Consider the following 24915-nt stretch of genomic DNA (forward strand, 5'->3'; position numbering starts at 1 on the left):
ATTGGTAGAACTGGTTTTTACAACATTTGATTAAGGATGTGTCAAGTAAACAAAAACTTCTATAAGAAGAATTTGCAGGGGAGAGGAAAGGAAGAGAACAAGCATTTACACTGTGCTAATCACTTTTATTAATGAAAACTAGGAGATAGTAAAGAGAAAGGAAGGAGGGGAACTTCTCTAGCATTCACTTAGCCAACTTAGGAGGACATTTTTCAGTCTAGCCATCGAACTGATACATACTAAAAGTTTCAAATGTTATCAATCAAATTGGCTGAAAGCATCAGGACTTCAAAGGACTTGGACTGAATACTGGTTGAGATGTTGGGAGAAAAGGAATAAGCACTTATCAAACGCCAACTCTTTTTGATCTCATTTGAGGTTAACTTGACAGAGATACTAAAATGATTTGTCATTTCCTTCTCCAACTCATTTTACAGATTAGGAAATCAGCAAAAAGGAGTAAGTGACTCCTCCAAGGTCACACAGCTAGTAAGTGTCTAAGGCTGGACCTGAATGTTGTTCTTCTTAATCTCAGGTCCAGTGCTTTTTACCCACTACATCAACGTGCTCCTGTTTGACAAGTTGTTTCCCCTGCCTGTTTCTTTAATTGTAAAATGAGGAATGAGGTTGGATTAGATCAACTCTAAAGTTCCTTCAACCTCTAAATCTCTCAGCATCCTCTGGGTGACAGACACTACCGAACCTGACAGTTAGTAAGGAAGGATGAATCATCCCCACTACCCCTCTCTCCAATGGTGCCTGTATAATTCTTGGAAAAGGGGAACCAAGAAAGCTCATTGAGCTGTGCTACAAGTGCAGTTTCTAATTGGTTAGCAACAACAACAAAAAACCATTCCAGGTATCTCATGCATAACATATGAAAAAACCCTGAATTTCTGCTTTTTTGCCCTCATGCAAATGAAGAGGTAACTGCTTTCTATGATTTTTTTTCCCCTGTATCACCACCACCATCACCCACCAAAGCAAATTAAGAGGTTTTAGTTTCCTAAATATATGATGAGCTAAACCAGGGTTCAAGCATCCCTTTAACCTTATACTGGCTGTGTACCCAAAGAGTCACTTGACTTCCTGGAATTCTGTGGGACCCCAAGACATAGCAGCTACCAATGGGAGGCAATGCCTTCATCTAGGACACCCTAAATAAATGAAGTCACAGGTCTCCCCCATTCCCCACCATCAATGGGCAAGTTCTAAACTAATTCTCAGATTGTCTTTATCTCTTTTTCCTCCTTTCTCTCTCCCTCCCCTCCTCTCTTCTCAGAATCTGGTCATTGATGGCAATGACACCCACTAACTGCTTACTTCTACAATCTCTCAGCAACTAACTGTCAACTCACCTGACAGATAGAGGCCATTAGCAAGCTTAATGTATACTTTGGATGTATTTCAGAGGGCTTCAGGCTACATCTGGGCCAACAGGGGAATGCACTAGAAGCCCAAGGATGAAAACCAACTATACTTTAGTCTAATGTCCGCTTTGGGGGGAAAACACACCCTAAAATTAATGTTGGATTTTAGAATCATATTTTTAGAATTGGAAGGTACTTAGAAGGCATTTGGTTTTCTACTCTAGTGACATACCAAATAAGTAAATACAAAATATTCAAGAGGGAACGGGAGTGGAGGAAAGGAAAGGAGAAAGGAAGGGAGGAATCCAGGACCAACTCCCATCTCTTGCCTTAGTCAGTTTAATGCTGCTGGGACTCCAAGGGGACCTGAGCAGGATAAACTTATAAAGTGTTCTAAGGTTTAACATGGAAGTTTTTTAAATTTCCCTAGGTATAGGTGACCTGAATATGAACCAAAAACACTCATTAGTGACTTCTGATCAAGAGTAACTATTTTCAAGTCCAATATGGATGGGCACTTGCAGAATTTCCTCAGAAATGCCTATGCCAAGTGTTCATTATCTTTATGGATCATCTACCTGAAAGATTAAAAGAAAGGAAGCATTGCCTGCCAAAAGAAACAAAACCCTGAAGGATAAGTAAGACAATAATAGCTGATGATAAAGTACTGAATGTCTACTCTCAGATTTTCCAAAGCCTAGTTGGATATGACCCTTCCACAGAAGTCCTTTATCAACAAGTAAATTATAATGCTCTACAATCTCTTTCTCACATTCATTGTCTCTAGAGTCAGGGAACCCAGGTTCAAATCTTCCTTCAGCTACTTATACAGTTTACCCTACGGAGCAGTGCTGAACAAAGAAGATAAGATAAGGTTATCGGTCCTATATACAGTTATCTCTATGAGTGCAACCACAATTATCTTTGTGACCTTGGGCAGTTACTTAATCTTCCAGCCTCCATTATTTACACCTGTAAAATCAGGTAGTTGGACTAAATGATCTCTAAGGTCTCCCCTCCCCCCAATCTAACAAGGCACCCTGCTTATTAGAATCCAAAAATAATAAGATGAAATCCCTCCTCTCAAAGTCAATATGCAAAGTTTGCTCAGGTGAGGATGGGGTGAGCAAGTCATTACGACTTTCTGGACCAGGAATAGTGCCTGCCCAGAACAACTAGGTGAGTTATTGATATCACTTAGGATAGAAATAAAGGCCTAATTGCTCATTACCAGATTATTAGACTGGCCACAGTTGAAATCTCAGATTTCCATTTTGCACAATCAGACTACAAAACCAACTCTTTTTTCCTCCCATTAAAAGCCCAGAATTTTTTAATTAAACTAATAAACAAGCATTTGTTTCCTTTAAAGCCTATAATCTTTTTATAGGCTCAGGCGGCCAAGAGGGGGAAGAGGATGATTTACGTATTAAGACTATTATTCTTATTATCCCTCAAAAGTCCTTAAAACCATTACTACACTTTAAAAATTGCAGCAGAAAAAAAAACGGTGTGTGTGTGTGTGTGTGTCTGAACTTAGTATCAGTATCTGGCGCAGTTATCTGAACATTCCCGATCCTCAGCTTTTAACAAAACCAGAATCTACAAGACAGGTGTGAAAGGTCCTGCAAGTTTGAGCTTTTAATCTCAGAGTCAAGAACTACTGTTCTTGCATTTAATTTTATGATGGGAAGAAACACGAGCAGCTTTAAGTTGATTCTATTTTTTTTTTTTTTACTATCAGTTTTTTTTTTTTTTTTTAATCAGTTAACTGCAATGATTAAGATTTTAAAACTGTAAACTGGCCGGGCTTTGGCTTTCACAACGAGCGGTTAACAAAGTGTTTGCTAAAGCTAGGGGTTTTGGGGAACCCTGGATCCTGGGAGATACAGGCCCTAGGATGCGTGGGCTTTAAGGGAGGCTGTGAGCTGAGCAATCCTTTTGTCCTTAGGAGGAAATTATCCGCAGTGGCCATAAAGTGGTCTAAAGATTTGGTCCTGGAGTCACTAAAGGCCCTGGGTTTGGGTGCTGGCTCACGTGCGAACTTAGCCAGGTTCTTTTCCTCTCTGGATCTCAGGTTCCACATCTGTATTTGGATGCCTAACATTGCCTCATGCAAGGTAGATGCTTAATGTGCAAGTGAATTGGATGGCAGAAAGCGCCTTTTTCCATGACCCTTTTAAACTCGGAACCCTGGGACCAGACAGAAGGAGATGGCTTTTGAGAGTTCCGGTCACTCCAGGCTGGAACCAGAAGATTCGGGGCACAAGGGGTCAAGAGCAGAGGGAGGAAAGCAAGGAGCCTCACCCTTCCCCTAGCCCCTCCCAAAGACTTCCCGGAGCTTGCGAGTGGCGGGAGGCTGGGAGGTGCCACGAGAAAAAACCCACTTCCCTCTCGCCGTCCCTGGCCCCTATTGGCCAAGGGGAGTGGCTCGAGGATCGCCAGTTCCAGAGACATCCAATGGGAAGGGCCCCGCCCTTCCCCCACCGACACAGCGCGAGGGTTGGGGTGGGATGGACCGAAGGAAGCCCTCGAGGACGGCTTGGCCGAGGCCGCGGCTGCAGCTCGGAAGCCGGAAAGCCCGCTGGGGGAGGAACTCCGGAGGCCCCTGAACTAGGGAGGGCCAGGCCGAGGGGAAAGGCCACGGTTCTTCCACGGGAAGGGGGCGGACAGCCGGCAGGTCCGTCCCGGAGCCACCTCCCACGCCGGGCCCGCCCCTAGGGATTGCACATCAGGGCGGGAGGAGGGGAGGGGCGCGGAGTTTTCTAACAAAGGGGCGGGCCCAAGGCGAAATAGTCGTACTAGATGGAATGTCAGACCCCTGAGGTCAGCTACGTAGCCCAACCCTCCCCCCACTTTTACCCAAGAGGAAACTACTCCGGAGAGCATTTAGCCCTGGAGGGGTCCTCCGACACCCTAGACTCCAGATTAGGAAACAGATCCAGGGAGCTTAAGTAGGTTAGGTAAAGTCCCTAGGACAGCAAGAGCATCAGCGGAGTTATCAGGCTGGCCCAATGGCTTTCCAGAGGACCGTACCAACCTCAGTGGCGGAGAACGGAGAGAGCCCCTGGTTTGCACCATTCCTGCCCCGCCGTCCTCTGCCTACAAATTCCACCTCGTCCATTCACTGATTCCAGCGTGATTCTAGCGGATAGCATCCGCCATCCCCATCCGTGGTGAAAACCGCTACTAGCTAAGTCCCCTTGTGCACTCCATGTGGCGAATGAATGAGCAAAAGATGTCCAAGTGACAGCGAGGGTGGCGAGCTGCTTCGGGCTCTGGGGGCGCCTCCCCGTGGGTTTCGGCAGCCTGAAAGGCCGCCCAGAAAGAATGAATGGAAGCATGAGGGAGCGGGAAGGCGCGCGGACGACCTCTCTCCTCCGGAGATTGTAGGGTTAACTATCTCCAGAGGGCAGAGCTACACCCCACCTCAGCGAATGGGAGCCGTATGGTAGGGAGTAGTACAAATCCCACCCCTCTCCCCCTTCCATTTCTGACCGGCTTTCTGCGAACCACGAATATCAGAAAAACTTTATTCTGATAACACCATCTAGCCCGATCTAAGCCGTCCGTTCACGATAATAACTCCTAGATAAATCACAATTTCCGCCACTGGCTAGCGATCCTATTAGCTTTGTAAACTCATAAAAACACCGCATTGTAGCTAGTTTATCTTCGGATCTCCATCTCGAGCACATGGCAGAAGCTTACCAAAAGTGTTGGTCCAGTTTAAAGGCAAAAAACTGGCTCCCAATTAACTGATCTTTCTAGTAAAGAGAAAAGGTTAAGATGCGCTTCGCGGCGACTGTGAGAACGACCAGAGCCAGTGGAGTCACAGGCATAAAAGTAAGGATCCATTAATTAACAAACCCCTCTCTCTAACCAATCAATCGGTAAGAACTTTCCTAGCCCCAGTCTAGAGGGAGGGGGTAAAACAAAACAAAACAAAACCCCTTACCTGCATTCGTAGCAGTAGGTAGAATCAGAATGACAAAGAGCCCTGAACTCAACAATACCTCTAAAGCTCGTGGGGCTTTCATGCTTCCTTCTCCCCCTTTGGGCTAGGCTCCTTTCCCCCGGCTTCTATTGTGTCCTATGCTAACAGTTGGTCCTAACTGGGCTTTAAATTTTCCGATGAAACCCAGGCGTGACTTAGCACGTCTGTATGAGAAATGCTTGGGAGGCAGGAGTTATTTGCAGAATTTCAATGTGCGGCTTCGATGAGGGGGAGGAGTTTAATGTGGGGTGATTTTCAAAAATCTTCACCTCACAGAAAGAGGAGGAGTTTCCAACGCATGATGTGACATAGGCACATTCTTTAACCCGTGAAATCCTGACTGCAACTGGACGATATTCGGACCCCCCTCGCAACCCTCCCTGAGCCCTGGAAACCAAGTTCCCCAAACGTTTCTTATTTATCTGTCGCAATTCTCGGTACCGCTACCCACAAACTCAAAGCAGGATGGCAACATCTGTCCTCCTCAAACACTGCAGTCTTTGAACCGTCTTCCCTTAGGCTCTTCACGAATGTCCAATAACTAAGGCTGGAGCTTTTTCTGCGTTAAATGGCCGCAGCTCTGATCCTCACTAAGGTACTCTGCATGCCCTTCGGAACTCCAGTCTGTGGAGTATTTAACCCAAAGCCTTCACTCCCGAGAAGCAGCGAAGAAATGTTTTCCAATTTTATAGTGATTCAAGCGTGTAAAATTGCCTCGGGTCTTCAGCTTTGTGGAAAAAAAAAAAAAAACCACACCCTTCCAAAAACAAACAAATAAACAAAACGCTACCCCCTGCCCGCTGCAGGAGCTGGGATTCTGAGCTAAATACTTTCACTTCGTTAGAAGTGAAAAAGCCGGTAGGTGAAGTGCGAAGTTGAACAGGCTATTTACCCAAATGAAATTAAAACAAAAAGCAACCTCCTACTCTTATTTCCCCCCAGTTGAAAGTTTGTCCAAGGCTACTCCGGTGCTTTTCTCCTTTTTTTTCTCCTCTTTTCCTCTCTCCCCACTCCTTACTTTGTACCTAAGTCACTTTACCTCCCCTTCCCTCCCCAGAATGTCAACTCTTCGAAAACAAGTACTCTCATCTTTTTGTCCTAGATTCCAAGCGGCCCAGAATAGTACCTGGGATTTAGCAGGCAGTTGCTTAATAAATGTGAGATCCAGAAAGAACCTAGATCTAGATCTGGAAAAGATCTAGCGCCTATCAGATAATAAACATTTATTAAGCCCTTAACTGTGTGCCAAGCACTGTGCTAACTCAACTGGAGCTGTTTGTTGGATTGAAAGTAACAGTTATTAATTAGGCCAAAGGAAATTTATTTGAGGGGTGCAAATGCTAAGTCTCTTGCTCAAAACTCCTTTGGACCTCTTCTGGAATGAGAGAAGCTCAAGAAGTTGGTCCTGCCAACTGAAAAGAGGGCAGACGGCAAGCAATAAAGGGGGCAAGATGTTGAATGGATTGCCCTAATCCCACTTTTGAGTGCCTTTCTTCTGTAGACCGAAAAAAGAGGTTAATAATACAAAGCATAGTTTAGTCTCCTTTTCCATAAATGGCAAACAATAAAGAGGTGAGGTTAATCCCTCTAGATGAGTTAAAATTCATTCAGCTCTTCTTCCCTTTCATTCGGTATGCCCAGAGCTCCTATAATCACAAAAGTGGTTTTGATTTCATTTGTTACTTAACAAGCATCTCAGAACAAAAAAAAAAAAAAAAAAAAAAGGTAACCCCAGAGCATGATCCTCCTCCCCCTAGGGCTTCTCAAAGCACTTCGTTTCAAGTCTCTCTGTTAAACACCTCATATTATCCTGTGGATTCTAACTTTGCTAGGATCCTAACCCTCTACAAGACTTCAGCCTCCATGAAGGCAGCCATCTTGTCTCATTTGAATTTTGGATCTTGCCTTGTACACGCAGTGGGCATTTACTGTTTTATTTTTGAATGAATGAAAAATAATGACAAACTTAAGGCAAAGTAGTTACAATGTAGATTCCCAGACTTTGGAAGTGCTTTTATTCCTTTGTGCAAAAGTCAGGCTAAGAAAAAATAGAAGACAAATAGTTCTGTTACAAGGATTGAGTTTATCTTTTCCCCTCCACAATATCAAGGATTTGGAAGGGAAAAGAGGGGATGATATTAGATTGCCAAAAAGAGAAAGAAAAGGGGGTTCCTGAAGTTGTGGGGTTTTTTTGTTTTTGTTTTTGTGGTTGTTGTTGTTTAGTGAAAAGAAGAGCACAGAAAGAAGGAAACACAAGCAGGATAGTTTGGAAACATATGTTGGCGTTATTATATGCTTAAAAGTAAAAGCAAGTTGTATGGAATAGAGATTTGCAGTTTCATATACAATTGTTTTACCTGATGTTGAGAATAGAAAAAATAAAACTTCAAAACAATTAAAGCTAAAAGAGTTATTTTTAGATGACAGGAAGGAAAATAAACTGGTTGAGAGTATAGGAGACCTGAGAGGTATTTGCACCTCCTCCACTTGAATATGTGATATGTGATATTACTTGAGTCCTACCCCCCCCCCCCAGCATATTCGTAAAATCTGTCCTTCATTACCTCACAGAATTGCAGTATACAGCACCAATAACCCTGGATTTGTCATTCATCAAAAGTCTTGCCTCAATCCCAGCTCTGCTTCTCAGTGATTTGGGGCAGGCAGTACTTTGAACTTCAGTTTCAACAATCAGGGATTGGACTACATAATCTCCCAAATTCGTTCAAGTTTAAGTTCCTAATTTGATCTCCTGAGAACTAAGTGAAATAACTGTTGTGAAAGCACTTTATCATAAGGCATTATTCAAATTTAAAGGAATGATATGATCTTATTGGTTACATAGGATAAAAAAAAATTAACAAGTTCCTATGCTAATAGGCTCAAACTGTGTACTTTACAGCCCTAGAGTTCTTTATTGCAAAGGATCCAAAACCCATATATGTTCACCAAACATTATCTTTTTGATTTTTGAAGCATGAAATTTCAAACATGAATAATGCTTTCCACATTCAGATTTTATGTGATCAGATGAGGTTTGATCATGTTATGCATAGATCCAATCAAGGTGTTTCATTCAATTAGCTTAGAGTACAAAGTAGCTTAGAGTGCTTGAATTAAGGTTGAAAGCAGTAGGTGGCTATTTACTAGAACCTTTCCCTTTCTAAGGGTTGCACATACAGAATATGGCCAGCCCTTTAGCTGACCTTAATAATCCCCTCACATACACATCCCAGTGATTTATGATCATTTTCACCTTTTCTTTTTCATCACTGCAGCAGCCTGGTGCTTGCATAATGCTACATTGTTTTAAAGCTTACATTTCTCAAGTCCTAGGCTAAAAGAGGAGATATGAATAAATTATAGTAGAGAAATCATTATAGTTACCCTAAGGGTGATTCATTCTTTTGGCTTCTCTTGTTATATTCAATAAATCTGACATATAGCATAGAAATCACTGCAGTTTTAATAAATATGTTAATATCCTCTCACACTAGTGGGTTGGGTGCAACTTTGACACCTTTGGCAACTGCTACTCAATTTCTAGAATAACCTGTAGGCGTTTCTTCCAAAACTGTACAGCTCATCACACACACACACACACACACAAAATGCTGCACCTACACATAGGAGTAAAGTCAGGATATAGTTCTTGAAATTCTTGCAGAAGAAATAATAAGAAAAAAGGCATAAAAATAGATAAAGAAGAGATAAAAACCATAGAAATTGATTGATTAAATGCTTGGAAATGATAGAAAATATAAAAAATACTAATTAACACGGTATCTTCAAGAAAGTTCCAGTCTACAAAATAAACCCTCAAAAATCAACTACATTTCTACATAATAATAATAACATAATCCAAGAAGTAATAATAGAGAAATCCCATTTCAAATAACACAAAATGCAAAAAATATTTGGGAATAGATGTACCAAAACCCAAAAAAGACTTGTTTATGTTTAATTATAAAATGCTATTTTAAGAAATCAAAAACAACTTAAATAGCAAGAGGAATATTCAGGGTTCCTGGCTGGGTCATGTCAACATAATAAAAATGAAAATACTACCAAAGTTAATTTACCCTTTTAATGCTATACAAATCAAATTACCAAGAGGATACTTTCTTTCTTTCTTTCTTTCTTTCTTTTGAAGAATCATTTTTTTTATTTTAAAATCATTATTATGAACTTAAAATAAATGCAAACATTCTGAAATACAAAGAACAAAAAGAGGAACATGCACAAAACTATGAACTTCTGTTATGTAGTTAGTTTTCAGAAACACATTAAATTTAACAACTTAATAACAAAATTGCCCTATTGTCCCTTTCTGGGTTTTTTTTCCTCTGTATATCTTTTAATGGAAAATGTTATGTCTTTCTTTGTGTGATGTTCAAAGTCAAGTTTTTAATTAAACATTAAAAAGGTTTATAGTGGAGACTTTAATATGAATATTTCTTCATTTAAAAGAAAGAAAAAAATTGGAGATAGCTATATGGTATATCAAATAACATTCTGGGACCTGAGTTCAAATTGAACCTCAGATATTAATTGTGTGACTCTGGGCAAGTCATCCAACCTTTGTTTAATCAACTGGAGAAGGAAATGGCAAACCATTTCAGTACCTTCCTCCATTCCACTTTTGCTCTCCTTTCACCCTGTCCCTCTTCAAAAATATTTGCTTCTAACATGCCTTCACTTCTTTCATTTCTTTCCCCTCCTATTTTCCCCTAGAGTAAAATAGAGTTGAGCATGTGTTATTTCTTCTTTGAGCCAATTCTTCTGAGAATATGGTTCATTCATTCCGCTTTAACACTCTCCTCTTCCCCTCCACTGTAAAAACTTTTTCTTGCATCTTTCATGTGAGATAATTTATTTCATCCTCTTTCTCTCTTCCTTTCCCTCTCTCCCAGTACATTCCTCTCACCCTTTAACTTCACCTTTTTAGATATCATCCCTTCACATTTGACTAACACTTTTTTTTTTTTTTGGAGGTAGTAGCTTCTTTTTTTTTTTTAATTTTTATAATTATAACTTTTTTTGACAGTACATATGCATAGGTATTTTTTTTTAAAAAACATTATCCCTTCTACTCCCTTCTGTTCCAAATTTTTCCCCTCCTTCCCTCCACCCACTCCCCTAGATGGAAGGCATTCCCATACATATTAAATATCTTATAGTATATCCTAGGTACAATATATATGTGCAGAACCGAATTGTTGTTGTTGTTGTTGCAAAGGAAGAATTGTATTTGGAAGGTAAAAATAATCTGGGAAGAAAAAAAAAAACTCACAGTTTACACTCATTTCCTAGTGTTCCTTTTCTGGATGTAGCTGATTCATTGATCAATTGGAATTGGATTAGCTCTTCTCTATGTTGAAGATATCCACTTCCATCAGAATATATCCTCATACAGTATCATTTGAAGTGTATAATGATATCCTAGTTCTGCTCGTTTCACTTAACATCAGGTCATGTAAGTCTCTCCAAACCTCTCTGTATTCATCCTGCTGGTCATTTCTTACAGAAAAATAATATTCCATAACATTCATATACTATAATTTAGCCAGCCATTCTCCAATTGATGGACATCCATTCATTTTCCAGTTTCTAGCCACTATAAAAAGGGCTGCCACAAACATTTTGGCACATACAGGTTCCTTTCCCTTCTTTAGTATTTCCTTGGGATATAAGCCCAGGAGTATCACTGCTGGGTCAAAGGGTATGCACATTTTGATAACTTTTTGGGCTTGGTTCCAGATTGCTCTCCAGAATGGTTGGATTCTTTCACAACTCCACCAACAATGCATCAGTGTCCCAGTTTTCCCACAGCCCCTCCAACATTCATCATTATTTGTTCCTGTCATCTTAGCCAATCTGACAGGTGTGTAATGATATCTCAGAGTTGTCTTAATTTGCATTTCTCTGATCAATAATGATTTGAAACACTCTTTCATATGAGTGGAAATAGTTTTAATTTCATCATCTGAAAATTGTCTGTTCATATCCTTTGACCATTTATCAATTGGAGAATGGCTTGATTTCTTATAAATTAAAGTCAATTCTCTGTATATTTTGGAGATGAGGCCTTTATCAGAACCTTTATCTGTAAAAATGTTTTCCCAATTTATTACTTCCCTTCTAATCTTATTTGCATTAGTTTTGTTTGTGCAGAAACTTTTTAATTTGATGTAATCAAAATTTTCTATTTTGTGATCAATAATGGTCTCTAGTTCTCCTTTGGACACAAATTCCTTCCTCCTCCACAAGTCTGAGAGGTAAACTATCCTATGTTCCTCTGACTTATTTATGATTTCGTTCTTTATGCCTAAATCTTGGACCCATTTTGATCTTATCTTAGTATGTGGTGTTAAATCTAGATCCATGCCTAGTTTCTGCCATTTGACTAACACTTCTACCCTCTATCTATACATAATTCCTCTAAATGCCCTAATAAAGAGAAAGTTCTTATGAGTTAACAAGTAACATCTTCCAAGGAGATACTTTCTAGAACTCTATAGAATAATAACAAAATTCATTTGAAAAAAACAAAAAATCTAGAATATCAAGGAAAATGATGAAACAATGAAAAGAGGTAGAAACAAAGGAAGAATAGCACCCAGAACCTCATACTGTTTTATGAAGCAGTCATCAGAACTACAGTATTGCTTAAAAGAAAATACATAGAGAGATCAATGGACAGACTTTTTAGAAAAGGGAGAATCAAAAACAATAGAACTCATTAACTCTCTGTTTGATAAACTGGAAACAAATTGTTTAGGAAAGAACTCTTTATTTAATGAAAAATACTGGAAAACACTGGCAGTGTGGCAGAAATTAGGCTTAGACCAACACTTTACACCATATTCCACAATACAATTGAATACATGGATACATGACCTTAATATGAAAGACTCTACAATTTAAAAAAAATCAGAAGAGAAGCAAATTATAAATATCTCACAACTATAGGTAGGAAATATATTCTTACCCAAACAAGAGAAAGAGGCACTTATCGAAAATAAAATAGGTTAACTGATTTCATGGTACAGACAAAATTAATTCACATAGAATAAGAAGGGAAGAGGTCAAACGGGAAAAATACATTGTTCTGGAAATCAGTTTGAAATTATGCAAATAAAGTGACTCAACTATCCATATCCTTTGAACCAAAGACTCCATTTCTCCAAGGAATACATTTATAAGAAGAAAGTCCCCTTATATAACAAAATATTTATAGTAGTATTTTTTGTGATAGCCAAAAACTGAAAACAAAGTAGATGCCCATCCACTAGGGAGTGGCTAAACAAATTAGAGTTCATGAAGTCAATAGGATATTACTGTAATATAAGAAATGATGTATGTGATGAGTAGTGAACTATGGAAAGATCTATATGAACTGATACAGAGCAAAATAAGCCAAGCCAAGAAAATAATATATACAATAACTACAACAATGTAAATGGAAAGAAAAGACACACAGACTAATATATGAGATAGAACAAGCTAATATAATTCAACATTGACATATGAGGATCAAACATGATTTGCATGAAGAAATTTAAGAAGATACTCCCAACTTCATGGAGATGAGAGGTATACAGAGGTTTTACATTGTACATGTTTTTGAACTTTTTCAATATATTGATCTTCCTCTTCTTTTATAAAAAAAAAATTCTGTATGAGATGGTTCTCTGGGAAGGGAAGATGGAGGGTTATTGGGGATAACTATAATGATGTAAAAGACATTAATAAAAACATTTCAAAATAATAAAAACTAAGATAAAAACAACTATCTAGTAGATACATTTTGCTCTTAGCAAAGCATGCACTAATACAGCATAGCACAAACAATAGCTATAAAACATTATTACCAGAACCCCATGGTGCATTCTCCCATAGATCTACACAGTTTACATGGGAAGGAGAGCAGATGCTAAACTTAGACACTATATGTGTTATTGAAACACACATATAGGGACTCCTTGTAGTCAAAATTAGTCACTATTCCAGTACTGCAGGATGGGAAAGTGCTTTCCCTCTTTGTAGAGTCCTCACACAATTCTGCTGAGCTCTTCTCTCCGGTTTGACTCAGTTACCAGGCTGGCTTTCTTAATGGCAAAGCTGGCTCTCTTGGGCCCACTCTTGGCTACTTGATTCATCTCTTTTCCTTTCTGGCTATCTTTTTTTCTTTTTAATTTTTTTTTATTGAAGCTTTTTATTTTCAAAACATATGCAAGGAATTTTTCAACATTGGCCTTTGCAAAACCTCATGTTCCAATTTTTCCCCTCTTCCTCCCTCCCCCTGCCTTCCCTAGATGGTAAGTAATCCAATAAATGTTAAACATGGTAAAAAAAAAATATATATATATATATATATATATATATATATATATATATATATATATATATATATATATATATATATATAAATCCAACATAGGCATACATATTTATACAATTATCTTGCTCTGGCTACCTTTAAATCACAACTTAAATCCTACTTTTCACAGGAAGCCTTCTCCAACCCTTCCTAATTTTAGTGCTTTTTCTCTGTTGTGTCCTATTTATCCTTCATATAGCTTGCTTTGTATATATTTTTGCATGTTGTTTCCTCCTGAGATCGTAAGCTCTTTGAGGGTAGGAACTGTCTTTTGCCTTTTTTTGGTTATAACTAACACTTGACTTGGGTTGTTTGGTCACGTCACTCTTCATAGCCCCATTTGGGGTTTTCTTGGCAGAGATACTGGAGTGGTTTATTTCCTCTAATCCATTTTACAGATGAGGAGACTGAGGCAAATGTAGTTAAGTGATTTGCCCACAATTACACAACTAACAAGTTTTTGAGACCAGATTTGAATTCAGGTCTTCCTGACTCGAGCTGGTACTCTATCCACTGTGAATTCCTTCTCTGTATGTATAGTTCGAAATCATCTCTGCACTGTGCTGGATAGTGTCTGATTGCTCAGACTGGTTGAATGGTTTCCCCTCAAAGCAACGTAGTCAAAGAGGAAGAGAAGGGAAAGATCCCCTTCTTTACCTCAGAAAGTGATTCCCTCTCAAGGACTAGAGTCCTTCTTCTGGATCAAACTAATGGCTCTGCTAGGGTTTAAGGATTTAAAGCCCTGAAAAAGTCTGTTCAATTTTTTGCTTACCTAATAAGGTTGTTCCCTGAATTTTTTTAGCCTATAGGGGTTTTTAGTCTATAGGTTCTTTGTGTATAGTTCAATTTTACCCATAGTTTAACACCTTTATAGGACACTAAAACTTAAAATCTTTGACTAAATCCTTATCTATTGAGCTTGGGAGATCACATCTCTCCCTTCTCTTACACATAGAATTAAAGTGATTAGGAAAACAAACAGTTCTTTTTAAAACACAGCCTGGAGAGAGAGATTTTGTTATCTCTCCCTTTCCCTTCCTTATCAGTGTGGCGGAGAGTTTGTAATCGTTCCTGGCACATCAAGCTGGGGAGTGTGGGCTTTTGCTCCCTTTTTTTAGGAATGAAGGGATTCAGATCAAATCAAAAGTCTGATTAATCTGATTACTGCATAATTCTGAGTAGTTTCCAGTGTTCAAGAGAGACTGGATCATAGATAATCATGATATGGTGCCTTGTGCTACTAAGTCTGGACCTGAGAAGTTATCAAAATCGTAAGACAAAAATTTAGCCTTTGGTAGTCTTAGTCTTATCAGCTTATTTTAGTCTCCTCATCTTTGTTGGATTGTGTACATTGTGACCTCAGGGCAAATAGAAGAGTCCTAGAATCTCTCCCACGGCGCTTCTTCTGAATTACACAGACACAGATTTCTGAAAAACCATGATAACAAAACAAAATTCCCCACTGCTTACGTGTATTTCATAGGAATCTTTTCTGGCATTTCAAAGTGAAACATCCCCTTTTCTTTTACTATTAAAATGAAAATGAAATTAACTTAATTTAAATATTTTGCTAAATTTGTCATCTTTTGTGTCATTATGAGACACTGAGGCAAACAGGATTAAGTGACTCACCCAGGATCGAACATAAGTGTCTGAAGCTATATTTATTTATACTAAGGTCTTTCAGATTCCAGACCAAGTGTCCTATATAAATAATAGCATTTACCTTAAAAGGTTGTTGTGGAGATCAAATGAGACAACATTTGAAAAGTACTTTCTAAACTTTAAAGCTTTATAATAATGTTAATTATTATTAGTGTTGTTAATAATTAATTTTAATTGTTAATAATTAAAACAACTAAATTAATAAATAATTAACATTTGAAATTATTAATAAGTGAGAATATCTTCATTTCTTTATAGCAAAGTTTTTAAAATTTAAAGAACTGCTTTTAGAAAAAGCACAGTTTTAAAGTTCTTCCATTAGGTGACTAAATTTAATTCTTTAACTTTAACTAAACTGTTGGATAGTATATTATATGGCTATCTTAATTTGTTTTTGTTTTTGTTGTTACTTGGCCTTGGATCAGAGACATCAGACTTCATTTCTCACCTAATGTGTGCACCTGGGTCAACTGGCCACATACACTTTTGCCACTTCCACTCATATTTCACCTCATTATTCATATCTGAGCACCCATTCTGTTTTTTTTTCCTTTCTGGTACCACAAAAAAGTACCATTATCAATATTTTATAAATATTTAAGCATTTGTGAGAACTTTTTAAAACCTATTTTGGGAAATGCTTAATGGTAGTATCATTGGGCCAAAAAGATATAACCAGTTCAAGACACTTTCCTAGCACAATAACAAATTGTTTTCTAGAATAGTTAAAAAATAATTCACATTTCCACCAATAGAATATGTGTTCTTGTCTTCCTATGGCCCTTACAACATTAACTAGATCTATCTTTTATCATCTACCCCAATCATCTATGCTACAATCTTAGAATTGTTTTAATTTAGATTTCTCTTTTTTAGAGATCTGGAGATTTTCTCTTTTTGGAGATTAATGATTTAGACTTTTCTCACATAGTTTTTGATTATTTATTTGTATTTTATCTCTTAGATTTCTTCATATTCTTTGATTCCCTTGAGATTGGTTCTTGGTTTCATATTTTTGTATTAATTTCCTGTGTATCTTAGATATCATATCTTCATCAGCAGTATTTATGCAAATTTAATGGAAAGACTTCCTCATCAGGTCCTAGTACTTCAAGCATATGTATATTCACTCTTAGTCATGGGTTATACAGAGAATGTACAATATTCTCTGCTTTAGTGAGCTTTCTTTGGGCTACAAGTGACTGATGGATTGGAACTGCAATGAAGGGATATTTTATTGTCTTCAGAACTAAAAGGACCAATGAGAGGAGCTGAGTTCAAATACAAAAAGATCTACAAGCCTCTGTCTTGAGCCTTTTTGTGCTTTTCTCTTCCTCAGCAATTTTCAAATGAATATAATTGGTGGGGAGGGAAGACCTTACTTTGCTGGGGAGAAGAGCAGCAACTAAAACTGCCTTATTTTCCCTCAGGACTCCATGTGTTCCTAAGGCATAATGCTTACTTATTTATGATTATTCTTTCTTTATCATGGATGATTGAGGATTTAAAGATAGAATGAATCAAATTATGAGCTTTGGAAGGCTGGAAAAGACATCAAACATACCATCAGCTACTAAAGTCTGTAGCAAAGAAGACTGGAGCTAGTAGCAACAAAAGATGTGTCCAGAGAATCTTGTGGAATTAGTTGCTTGACTCAGCCTAGCAATGATTGAGGTGACAGCTGAAAATACCAAGTCTTATAAGAAGCTAGCCCAGCTGAGCAAGAGAATGCCATAATCAATGCTACTTCCTGAACAGAATTTGGGAGAGAGTCCTTTAAGAAAGAGCAGGATTAGGGGGCAGAGCCAAGATGGCAGAAAGTAAACAGGACTTTGCCGAAGGTCTTCCTGGCTTCCCTCAGAATCAACACTAAATCAAGCCTTTGAATGTATTTTGGAATGACAGAACCCACACATATTTGAGGTATAACAAATTTCCAGTAGAAAATATCTTGGAAGGGCTACAGGAAAGCTCTGTCTAAGTTGGAGTAAATGGCCCAGCACAGGTGCAGCACAGGGAGGCTGGGACAGAGAGGCCCCATTGGGGGGGATCTAATGGGAGGCTTTTAGCCAAAATACAGCAGTACTGGCTATTCTGTCCTTGTTCAGAAGGCCAATGGATCAGATTAGCTGTGAGACCTCCAATGCAACTATAGGAGGCAAATAGAGTTCCCAAACCCAGCATAATAGGTGGAATGTGGTCAGACCCATCCAGTGCAGTGGAAAAGCTTGCAGCACCTGCTCCAGCACAGTGTGAAGTCCCTGTTGCCTGTAAGCTTGGGACAATCTCCCCTGTGCCCTAGGAGCATATTTCAATCCTTAAAAATGAGCAATAAAGCAAAAAGAGCTCTGACCATAGATAGTCATTATGGAGACAGGGAAAGACAGAATTCAAACTCTGAATACACTAAAGGCAAAATGCCTCCAGATGAAGTTTCAAAGGAGGACATGAACTAGTCTCCAACTCAACTTGAAATAATTCAAAAAGGATCTTAAAAGAGAGAAGAAAAAGGGGGAGAGGAAATGGGAGCTTTGCAGAAAAGTTTGGAAAAGGAAACAAATTAACTGAAGAAACCAACTTCTTGAAAAATAGAATTGGTGAAATGGAAAACAAACAAACAAATAATGAACAAAACAATTCCCTTAAAAGCACAATTGGCCAAGTGCAAAAGGAGGTAAAAAAGCTAACTGAAGAAAATAATTCATTAAAAATTAGAATTGGACAAATGGAAGTGAATGATTCAATGAAATATCAAGAACCAGTCAAACAAAACCAATAAAAAACCCCAAAAATCTCAAAGAAAGAACAGGACTTCCAAAGCAATGAATCCCAAAGTATCTCTTGTCCTATATCATCCTTACATGGTTTGTCTCAATGTACCTTTGTGCTTTGTGCTTACTATACTTTCTCAGTAAATATCCTTTTGTAAAAGCTAATGTCCAAGTAATTGATCATCTCAGGAAACATACCAGATTAAGAATATAGTATTATAGATTTATCAAATATTAGTATCCTGATGGCAGCAGTAGACTATTGTTCTCTGGGACCCATCTGGTCACTTTCAGCAGGATATATCATCCCAGTTGATAATTTTCCCAAGTAGATTTTTCAGGACCGAAAGCAATTATTATTCTTTACAATTCACAGCTTTGACCACAGTCTACTAGGAAAGTGTCCAGCTGCCCTTGAGGTATTCTGACCCTCGTTAGAGGAGGAAATTAAAGAAAACTTTATTAGCTAAACTCCTACAGTATCCTTCATCATGTACTATATTCCACAAATAATACTCACGATATAAAAATTGGTACTTTGACAATTCACATTTGACACAAAGAGATACTGTTTCATTCTACACCTGCCGACTTTTTTGTGTGAATTACACAGCTTTAGTTTCTCTCTGAGCCTGCATCTTTCTTAGTGAAGAATTGTATCCATGTTCAGCCCAGAACCTTAGAAGTTGTAGATGCTAGATAATTATTCACTGAATGAACGAATCCATGTAATTTGGTGGTAAGTTTAAAAGCCCCTTGTCACCCAAATTGGTGTAATGTAATCCCAAAGGCAGTGGTTGGCCACTTTCATTCCAGCTAATGAACCACTTGCTTTGTCCTGGTTTTCACAGCTACAATTATCCAAGAAACACACAATGTACTTGGCCTGAATTAGCCCTTGACTGGTTCAGCAAAAGCTGGGCTAATTATGGGTGAAGTAATCCGACCTTTTAGATGTATAAAGAATAGAAAATACTGTCCTAAAGATCCCAAAAGGAACTGGATCTCTTCGAATATAGATCTGAATTTCATTTGACTTTCTTTTCATCATTTTCACAAAAATAAGATGCAATCACTTGCATAAATTCACAAGAAACCTCATTTTGGTAATCCAATCCATCTAACATATTTTCTTATCTCATCATTTGTCAGCTTATAACATTTATAATGCAAATGATATTAATGTGGATTATTAGATATCTGATAAATTAAAATCCAACAATTAAAAAACTCTAGCACTGCTGTTCTCACCATTTCCACCAGAACAAATTGGGTCAGAAACCAAGAATGGGAAATAAATTGAGTGTGTCCAAATCTCAATACTTTACAATGAATTGTAGCCTTGACAATGAGGGGTAATGCAACAATGTGACAAGCTAGATGCATAGCAGACTATATGACCAGAACCTGGATACCAGAATACCAGAATACCTGGAGATGGTCAAAGCAATACAATAATTATGTAATTTTGTTAGAGGGTGAGAGCATCCAGAGGGGAACACAAAGGATTGTTGTTACACCAAGTTCAAGGCACATTGTGGCTGCTGGGCCTTAGCTTAGGAAAACAGTATGTTTCCTAATATCTTGACAAGTTTCAGACACTTACTAAGCTGTGTGACCTTGGGCAAGTCACCCTCAGACTTCCTCTCTTCCCCAAAAAGAGGCCTTTTGAAATACAGCAAAGAGAGCTCATGGTCAGCATTCCTACCTTTGCCCCAATTTCCCCTGCTCTCATCTGAGATGCCTAGAATATACTTTTTCCTTACTTCCTCCTCCTTAGCTCTCTTCAGACCCCCAGATCAGAGGCTCACTTCTACATGATACTTGTCTCATGTTCCCCTTCTCTCCCCTTCCCTGCACCAGTGCCCTCTGCACCAAACCACCAAAAAAAAATTAATGTGTTTCTTTTGTGTATATTTTGTCTACTCATGTATAAGTTCTCTCCTTTCCTCTCATCCCAAGAAATGTAATTTCATTCAGGGAAAGGATTGGTTTCATCTCTGTTTTCATAGACCCAGATCCAGGCATTGGGCTTGGAACATAGTGGGCTATTAATAAATGGTTGTTGATTAATTAAAGAATACATATTTCACAAATTAAGACAACTCTGAGATAGCACTGCACACATGTCAGATTGGCTAAGATGACAGGAACAAATAATGATGAATGTTGGAGGGGATGTGGGAAAACTGGGACACTGATACATTGTTGGTGGAGTTGTGAAAGAATCCAGCCATTCTGGAGAGCAATTTGGAACTATGCCCAAAAAGTTATCAAACTGTGCATACCCTTTGACCCAGCATTGCTGCTATTGGGCTTATATCCCAAAGAAATATTGAGGAGGGGAAAGGAACCTGTATGTGCCAAAATGTTTGTGGCAGCTCTTTTTGTAGTGACTAGAAACTGGAAGATGAATGGATGTCCATCAATTGGAGAATGGTTGGGTAAATTATGGTATATAAAGGTTATGGAATATTGCTGCTCTGTAAGAAATGACCAGCAGGAGGAATACAGAGAGGCTTGGAGAGACTTAAATCAACTGATGCTGAGTGAAATGAATAGAACCAGAAGATCGCTGTACACTTCAATGTTGTATGAAGATGTACTCTGATGGAAGTGGAAATCTTCAACATAAAGAAGATCCAACTCACTTCCAGTTGATCAATGATGGACAGAAACAACTACACCCAGAGAAGGAACACCGGAATTGAATGTAAACTGTTAGCACTACTGTCTATCTACCCAGGTTACTTATACCTTTGGAATCTAATACTTAATGTGCAACAAGAAAATTGTATTTACACACATATATTGTATCTAGGTTATATTGTAACACATGTAAAATGTATGGGATTGCCTGTCATCAAGGGGAGGGAGTGGAGGGAGGGAGGGGATAATTTGGAAAAATGAATACAAGGGATAATGTTAAAAAAATTACTCATGCATATATACTGTCAAAAAATTATAAATAAAAAAAATAAAAATAAAGAATACATATTTCAATGCCTAAAAGGCTATAAAACTATTAATACCCTTTGGTCCAGCTGTGTCTCCACTGAGTCTATATCCCAAAGAGATCATAAAAGAGGGAAAAGTACACCACATGTACAAAAAATGTTGGTGAAAAGAAAAAAAAATGTACTGAAAGAAAACCACTTCTTTAAAAAATAGATTCGGTGAAATGGAAAAGAAAACAACCCCTTGAAAAACAGAATTGGTGAAAAGGAAAAAGAGAACAACTTTAAAAATAGAATCGGTGAAATGGGGGGAAAAACAATGAACAAAACAACTCCCCTTTAAAAATACAATTGGCCAAATGCAAAAGGAGGTAAAAAGTTAATTAATCTTTTTATAGGGGTTAGGAACTGGAAATTGACTGCATATCCATCAACTGGGGAATGGCTGAATAAATTGTGGTATACGAATGTAAAGGGATATTGTAAGAAATGATGAGCAGGCTGATTTCAGAAAGTCCTGGAAAGACTTACATGAAACAATGCTGAGTGAAGTTAGCAGAACCAAGAGAATATCATATACAGAAACAACAAGATTACTTAATGATCAACTGTATTGGACTCAGCTGTTCTCAATAATGAGGTGACTCAAGGCTATTCCAATAGATTTGTAATGGAAAAAGCCATCTGCATCCAGATAGAGAATTGGAGACTGAAGCATAGTATTTTCACCTTTTTGTTTATTTGTTTCTCACAGTTTTTTCCATTTTTGTCTGAGATATATGTTGTACAATATGATAAACATGGAAATATGCTTAAAAGAATTGTACATATTTAACCTATATCAGATTGCTTGCTATCTTAGGGAAGGGAGAAAGAAAAGAAGGAGGGAAAAAATTGGGAATATAAAGTCATAAAAAACTGAATGTTGAAATCTATATTTACATGCATTTGGAAAATAAAATACTATTGAAAATAAAAATAAAACATAGTTCAGGCATTAACACATCCCTCATATTAGCATTATGACTTAGCCATGTCTTCTTATCTATATATGTTATCTCTCTAGTATCATAACAGGTTGCTTTGCACATAATTGACATTTAAAATAAATATTGGTTGGTCTGAAATATAATCTTCCTAGAGTGTTGATTGTTTTAAAGAAGTGAACAGTATTTTTTAAATATCCTAAAAGAATCAAGTTTGGATTAAATAGTTGGCTCTTGAAAAGTTGTAGTGACAAAACCTTCTTTAGTGAGAATGGATGAAGGTAGAATTTGCCTTTGAAAAATCACTTTGAAAATCAGCTTTTTATTTGGTAGTTGAGAAAATCAAATAAGATTTATTGGAATCAGTTTGTATTGTGTTTATTTTTGAGATATGCTGCCAGTTTAGCCCAGAATATACTTTTTCTACAGTTTACATGTACTCTTCCAGTGATTTATTATGCATTTTGCATTTTTAGGTGCTACCTAATTTTAATTAAATGATTACTTATCTGTTGTTATTGATTTGTTTTAGTCATATCCAACTCTTTGTGACCCCATTTAGGGTTTTCTTGACAAAAGTACTAGTGTTTGCTATTTCACTTTCCAGCTCATTTTTACCAATGAGGAAACAGGCAAACAGGATTAAGTGACTTGCCCAGGGTCATACAGCTAGGAATTATCTTATTTAAATTCAAATATTCCTGACTCCAGGCCTTGTGTTCTACTGTACCACCCAACTGTTTTAGAGTAAATAATAAAATATATTATTTTATATTCAGAACAATTAATTGGCTAATTAATCAGATGCCTTTTTGAGAATCTACTCTGTGCTAGGCTTGGGTTGGGCCATGCTACTGGGGAGGAAAAACAGAGTACAATCCATTTGTCCCTGTTCTCAGTCCAGTAAAACATAATTGGTATTTTTTCCAGGAGAAAGAATGAAGGTTGAACCATGGCATTCATTTTTAAAATCGTCGCAGAGGGTACATGAGTTCTCTCTCCTCTGCACACCAGCTGCCCCTTTGCATACTGTACAGGTCCAAGATGGGGTGCATGGGTGATCAGGGAAGACTGGTGGAAGGGCTCTCCTTTTAGGGCTGCTGACATCCTTTGGTGTCCACCTGCCACCCACCTCTCACCTTGTGGCTCTGAGAAGCTGCAATGTGAGGCGGTGGCTACACTCTGGCAAACTGTTTTGGTGGAGGGGCTAAATCATAATGAAGGTGAGCAACAGGTCTCAAAACCGTTGGTGAGTTAGAGGGGCATCTACCCAAAACATGTCATGACTCCTCTGAGGGATTGGCTAGATATGAACAATTTGTTCCAAAGGGCCATGGAGGCAATGGAAGCAGGTGTTAGGGGACGAGTGTGGTTAGACATGGAAGATCCCAAAGTCATCCCCTTCATCCCAAATCATTGCCAGCTATCTACTTTTGTCTTGCCAGTGGACTCCCAAAAGAGAGTAAGGTCGATAACTCATGCAACTCCGTCTTACTTAAATATAATATATACATGAGTCAAAAGACATCACCCGTACTATTTTGCCATTTTGAAGGTTTCAAGGCCAGCTGTTGTGCTGACTTCATTGCTGTGTCTCTGATACCTAGACACTATACCAGCACCATGCTAGGAAACTGGAAAAGGGGTTGACTTTCTAGGGCCCCAGCCTGAGTGTTTTCCCTTTTCAGATACAGCTTCAGTCTCTCACTAGTAATAGTATGAATATGGAGGTCTTTATAAGTTTCTAGGGGAAATGTGGTTCATTATAGATATGAACCCAGTAATGCTCTAGGGACTTTCCTTTTCTGAGAAGGGAACCTCAATCCTATGGCAGTATTGTAAGTGTGAAGGAATGAAAAGTGTCAGGAGGAGGGAACAAGGAGAAGAGAATCTTGATTGTTTATAGGGCTAAATGTAGGTCCTGTTTTTCTATTGAGTTAAATAAAACCTGTCCTATATTTAGTGGTTTGCTAACTTACACAGAAACCCACAGACCTTTGCTTTGTTTGTGAAGACCAAGAAGAATCAAAATTGGATATTCTCATAGCTTATGAGTGAACAAAAGAAGCCACATGTTGGGAACATGAGCCAAAAAGCTGGATTTTGGGAGAAGTTCCTTAAATGAAACCCAGTCCCAGTACACACAGAGAGAAAAGCACAAGTGCCTTCCTTGCTCCGACATCAGTACCACAGAAACCTCCATTCTAGGAATGTTCTAGTAGCTACGTTGGGAGTTGGTCTGTCCCCAAACAGAAACTCCAAACTATTGCCTCACTAATGATGAAAACTCTCTGAACTTGGCCAGACTCCATTTCAGCCCCATCTGGAAGCTTTAACAACTTGACAGGAACTGTCAGAATTTGGGTCTCACAAATGCAGCCTTCAAAAGCCCATGGTCATGTTAATGAAGCATCAGAAGGGGAGTGTGGGTGAAGCTTCTATAAGAGAATCTACCAAGTAAGAATGTAATGAAATACAAAGCCGCAGTCTCAAAGTCCTGGGAAAAATACCACCTTTTATTACCCACCCTCTAAAAAATTTAAATCTCAGGTATATACCTTCTGCTCACAATTGCAGCCCTGGTGCCAATTTCATTGTTCCAGAGAAAGTTGATATTTAGGAGTTTAGGCCTACATCACTAACCAGGAAATGCTGTCTTTCACCTCTCCACCCCCTACTCTTCTCAGTGTTGATTGATTTCTCAGCAGCTTTGGTCTTCACCCAGGAGACTATTCATTTATGTAAGCCTTTGTTGTTAGATCTTGGCTGCTGTTGAATTTCATCTA

The 24915-nt window shown here is 38.3% G+C and overlaps 1 protein-coding gene across 2 annotated transcripts in view; it reads right to left on the minus strand.

The window, feature by feature from the left end:
- LDLR (low density lipoprotein receptor) overlaps positions 1–5601 on the minus strand; it is a 36388-nt gene extending 30787 nt beyond the window's left edge. Inside the window, exon 1 of one of the 2 annotated variants that reach the window (XM_074311675.1) lies at positions 5329–5601. In XM_074311675.1, coding sequence (XP_074167776.1) covers positions 5329–5410 — 82 coding nt within the window. In that variant the 5' untranslated portion in view covers positions 5411–5601. The remainder of the gene's footprint in view (positions 1–5328) is intronic. The other variant, XM_074311685.1, reaches the window with a different exon arrangement.
- Positions 5602–24915: the final 19314 nt, after the last annotated feature.

This window comes from Sminthopsis crassicaudata, chromosome 1, assembly GCF_048593235.1.
Source record: "Sminthopsis crassicaudata isolate SCR6 chromosome 1, ASM4859323v1, whole genome shotgun sequence".
Taxonomy (NCBI): domain Eukaryota; kingdom Metazoa; phylum Chordata; class Mammalia; order Dasyuromorphia; family Dasyuridae; genus Sminthopsis; species Sminthopsis crassicaudata.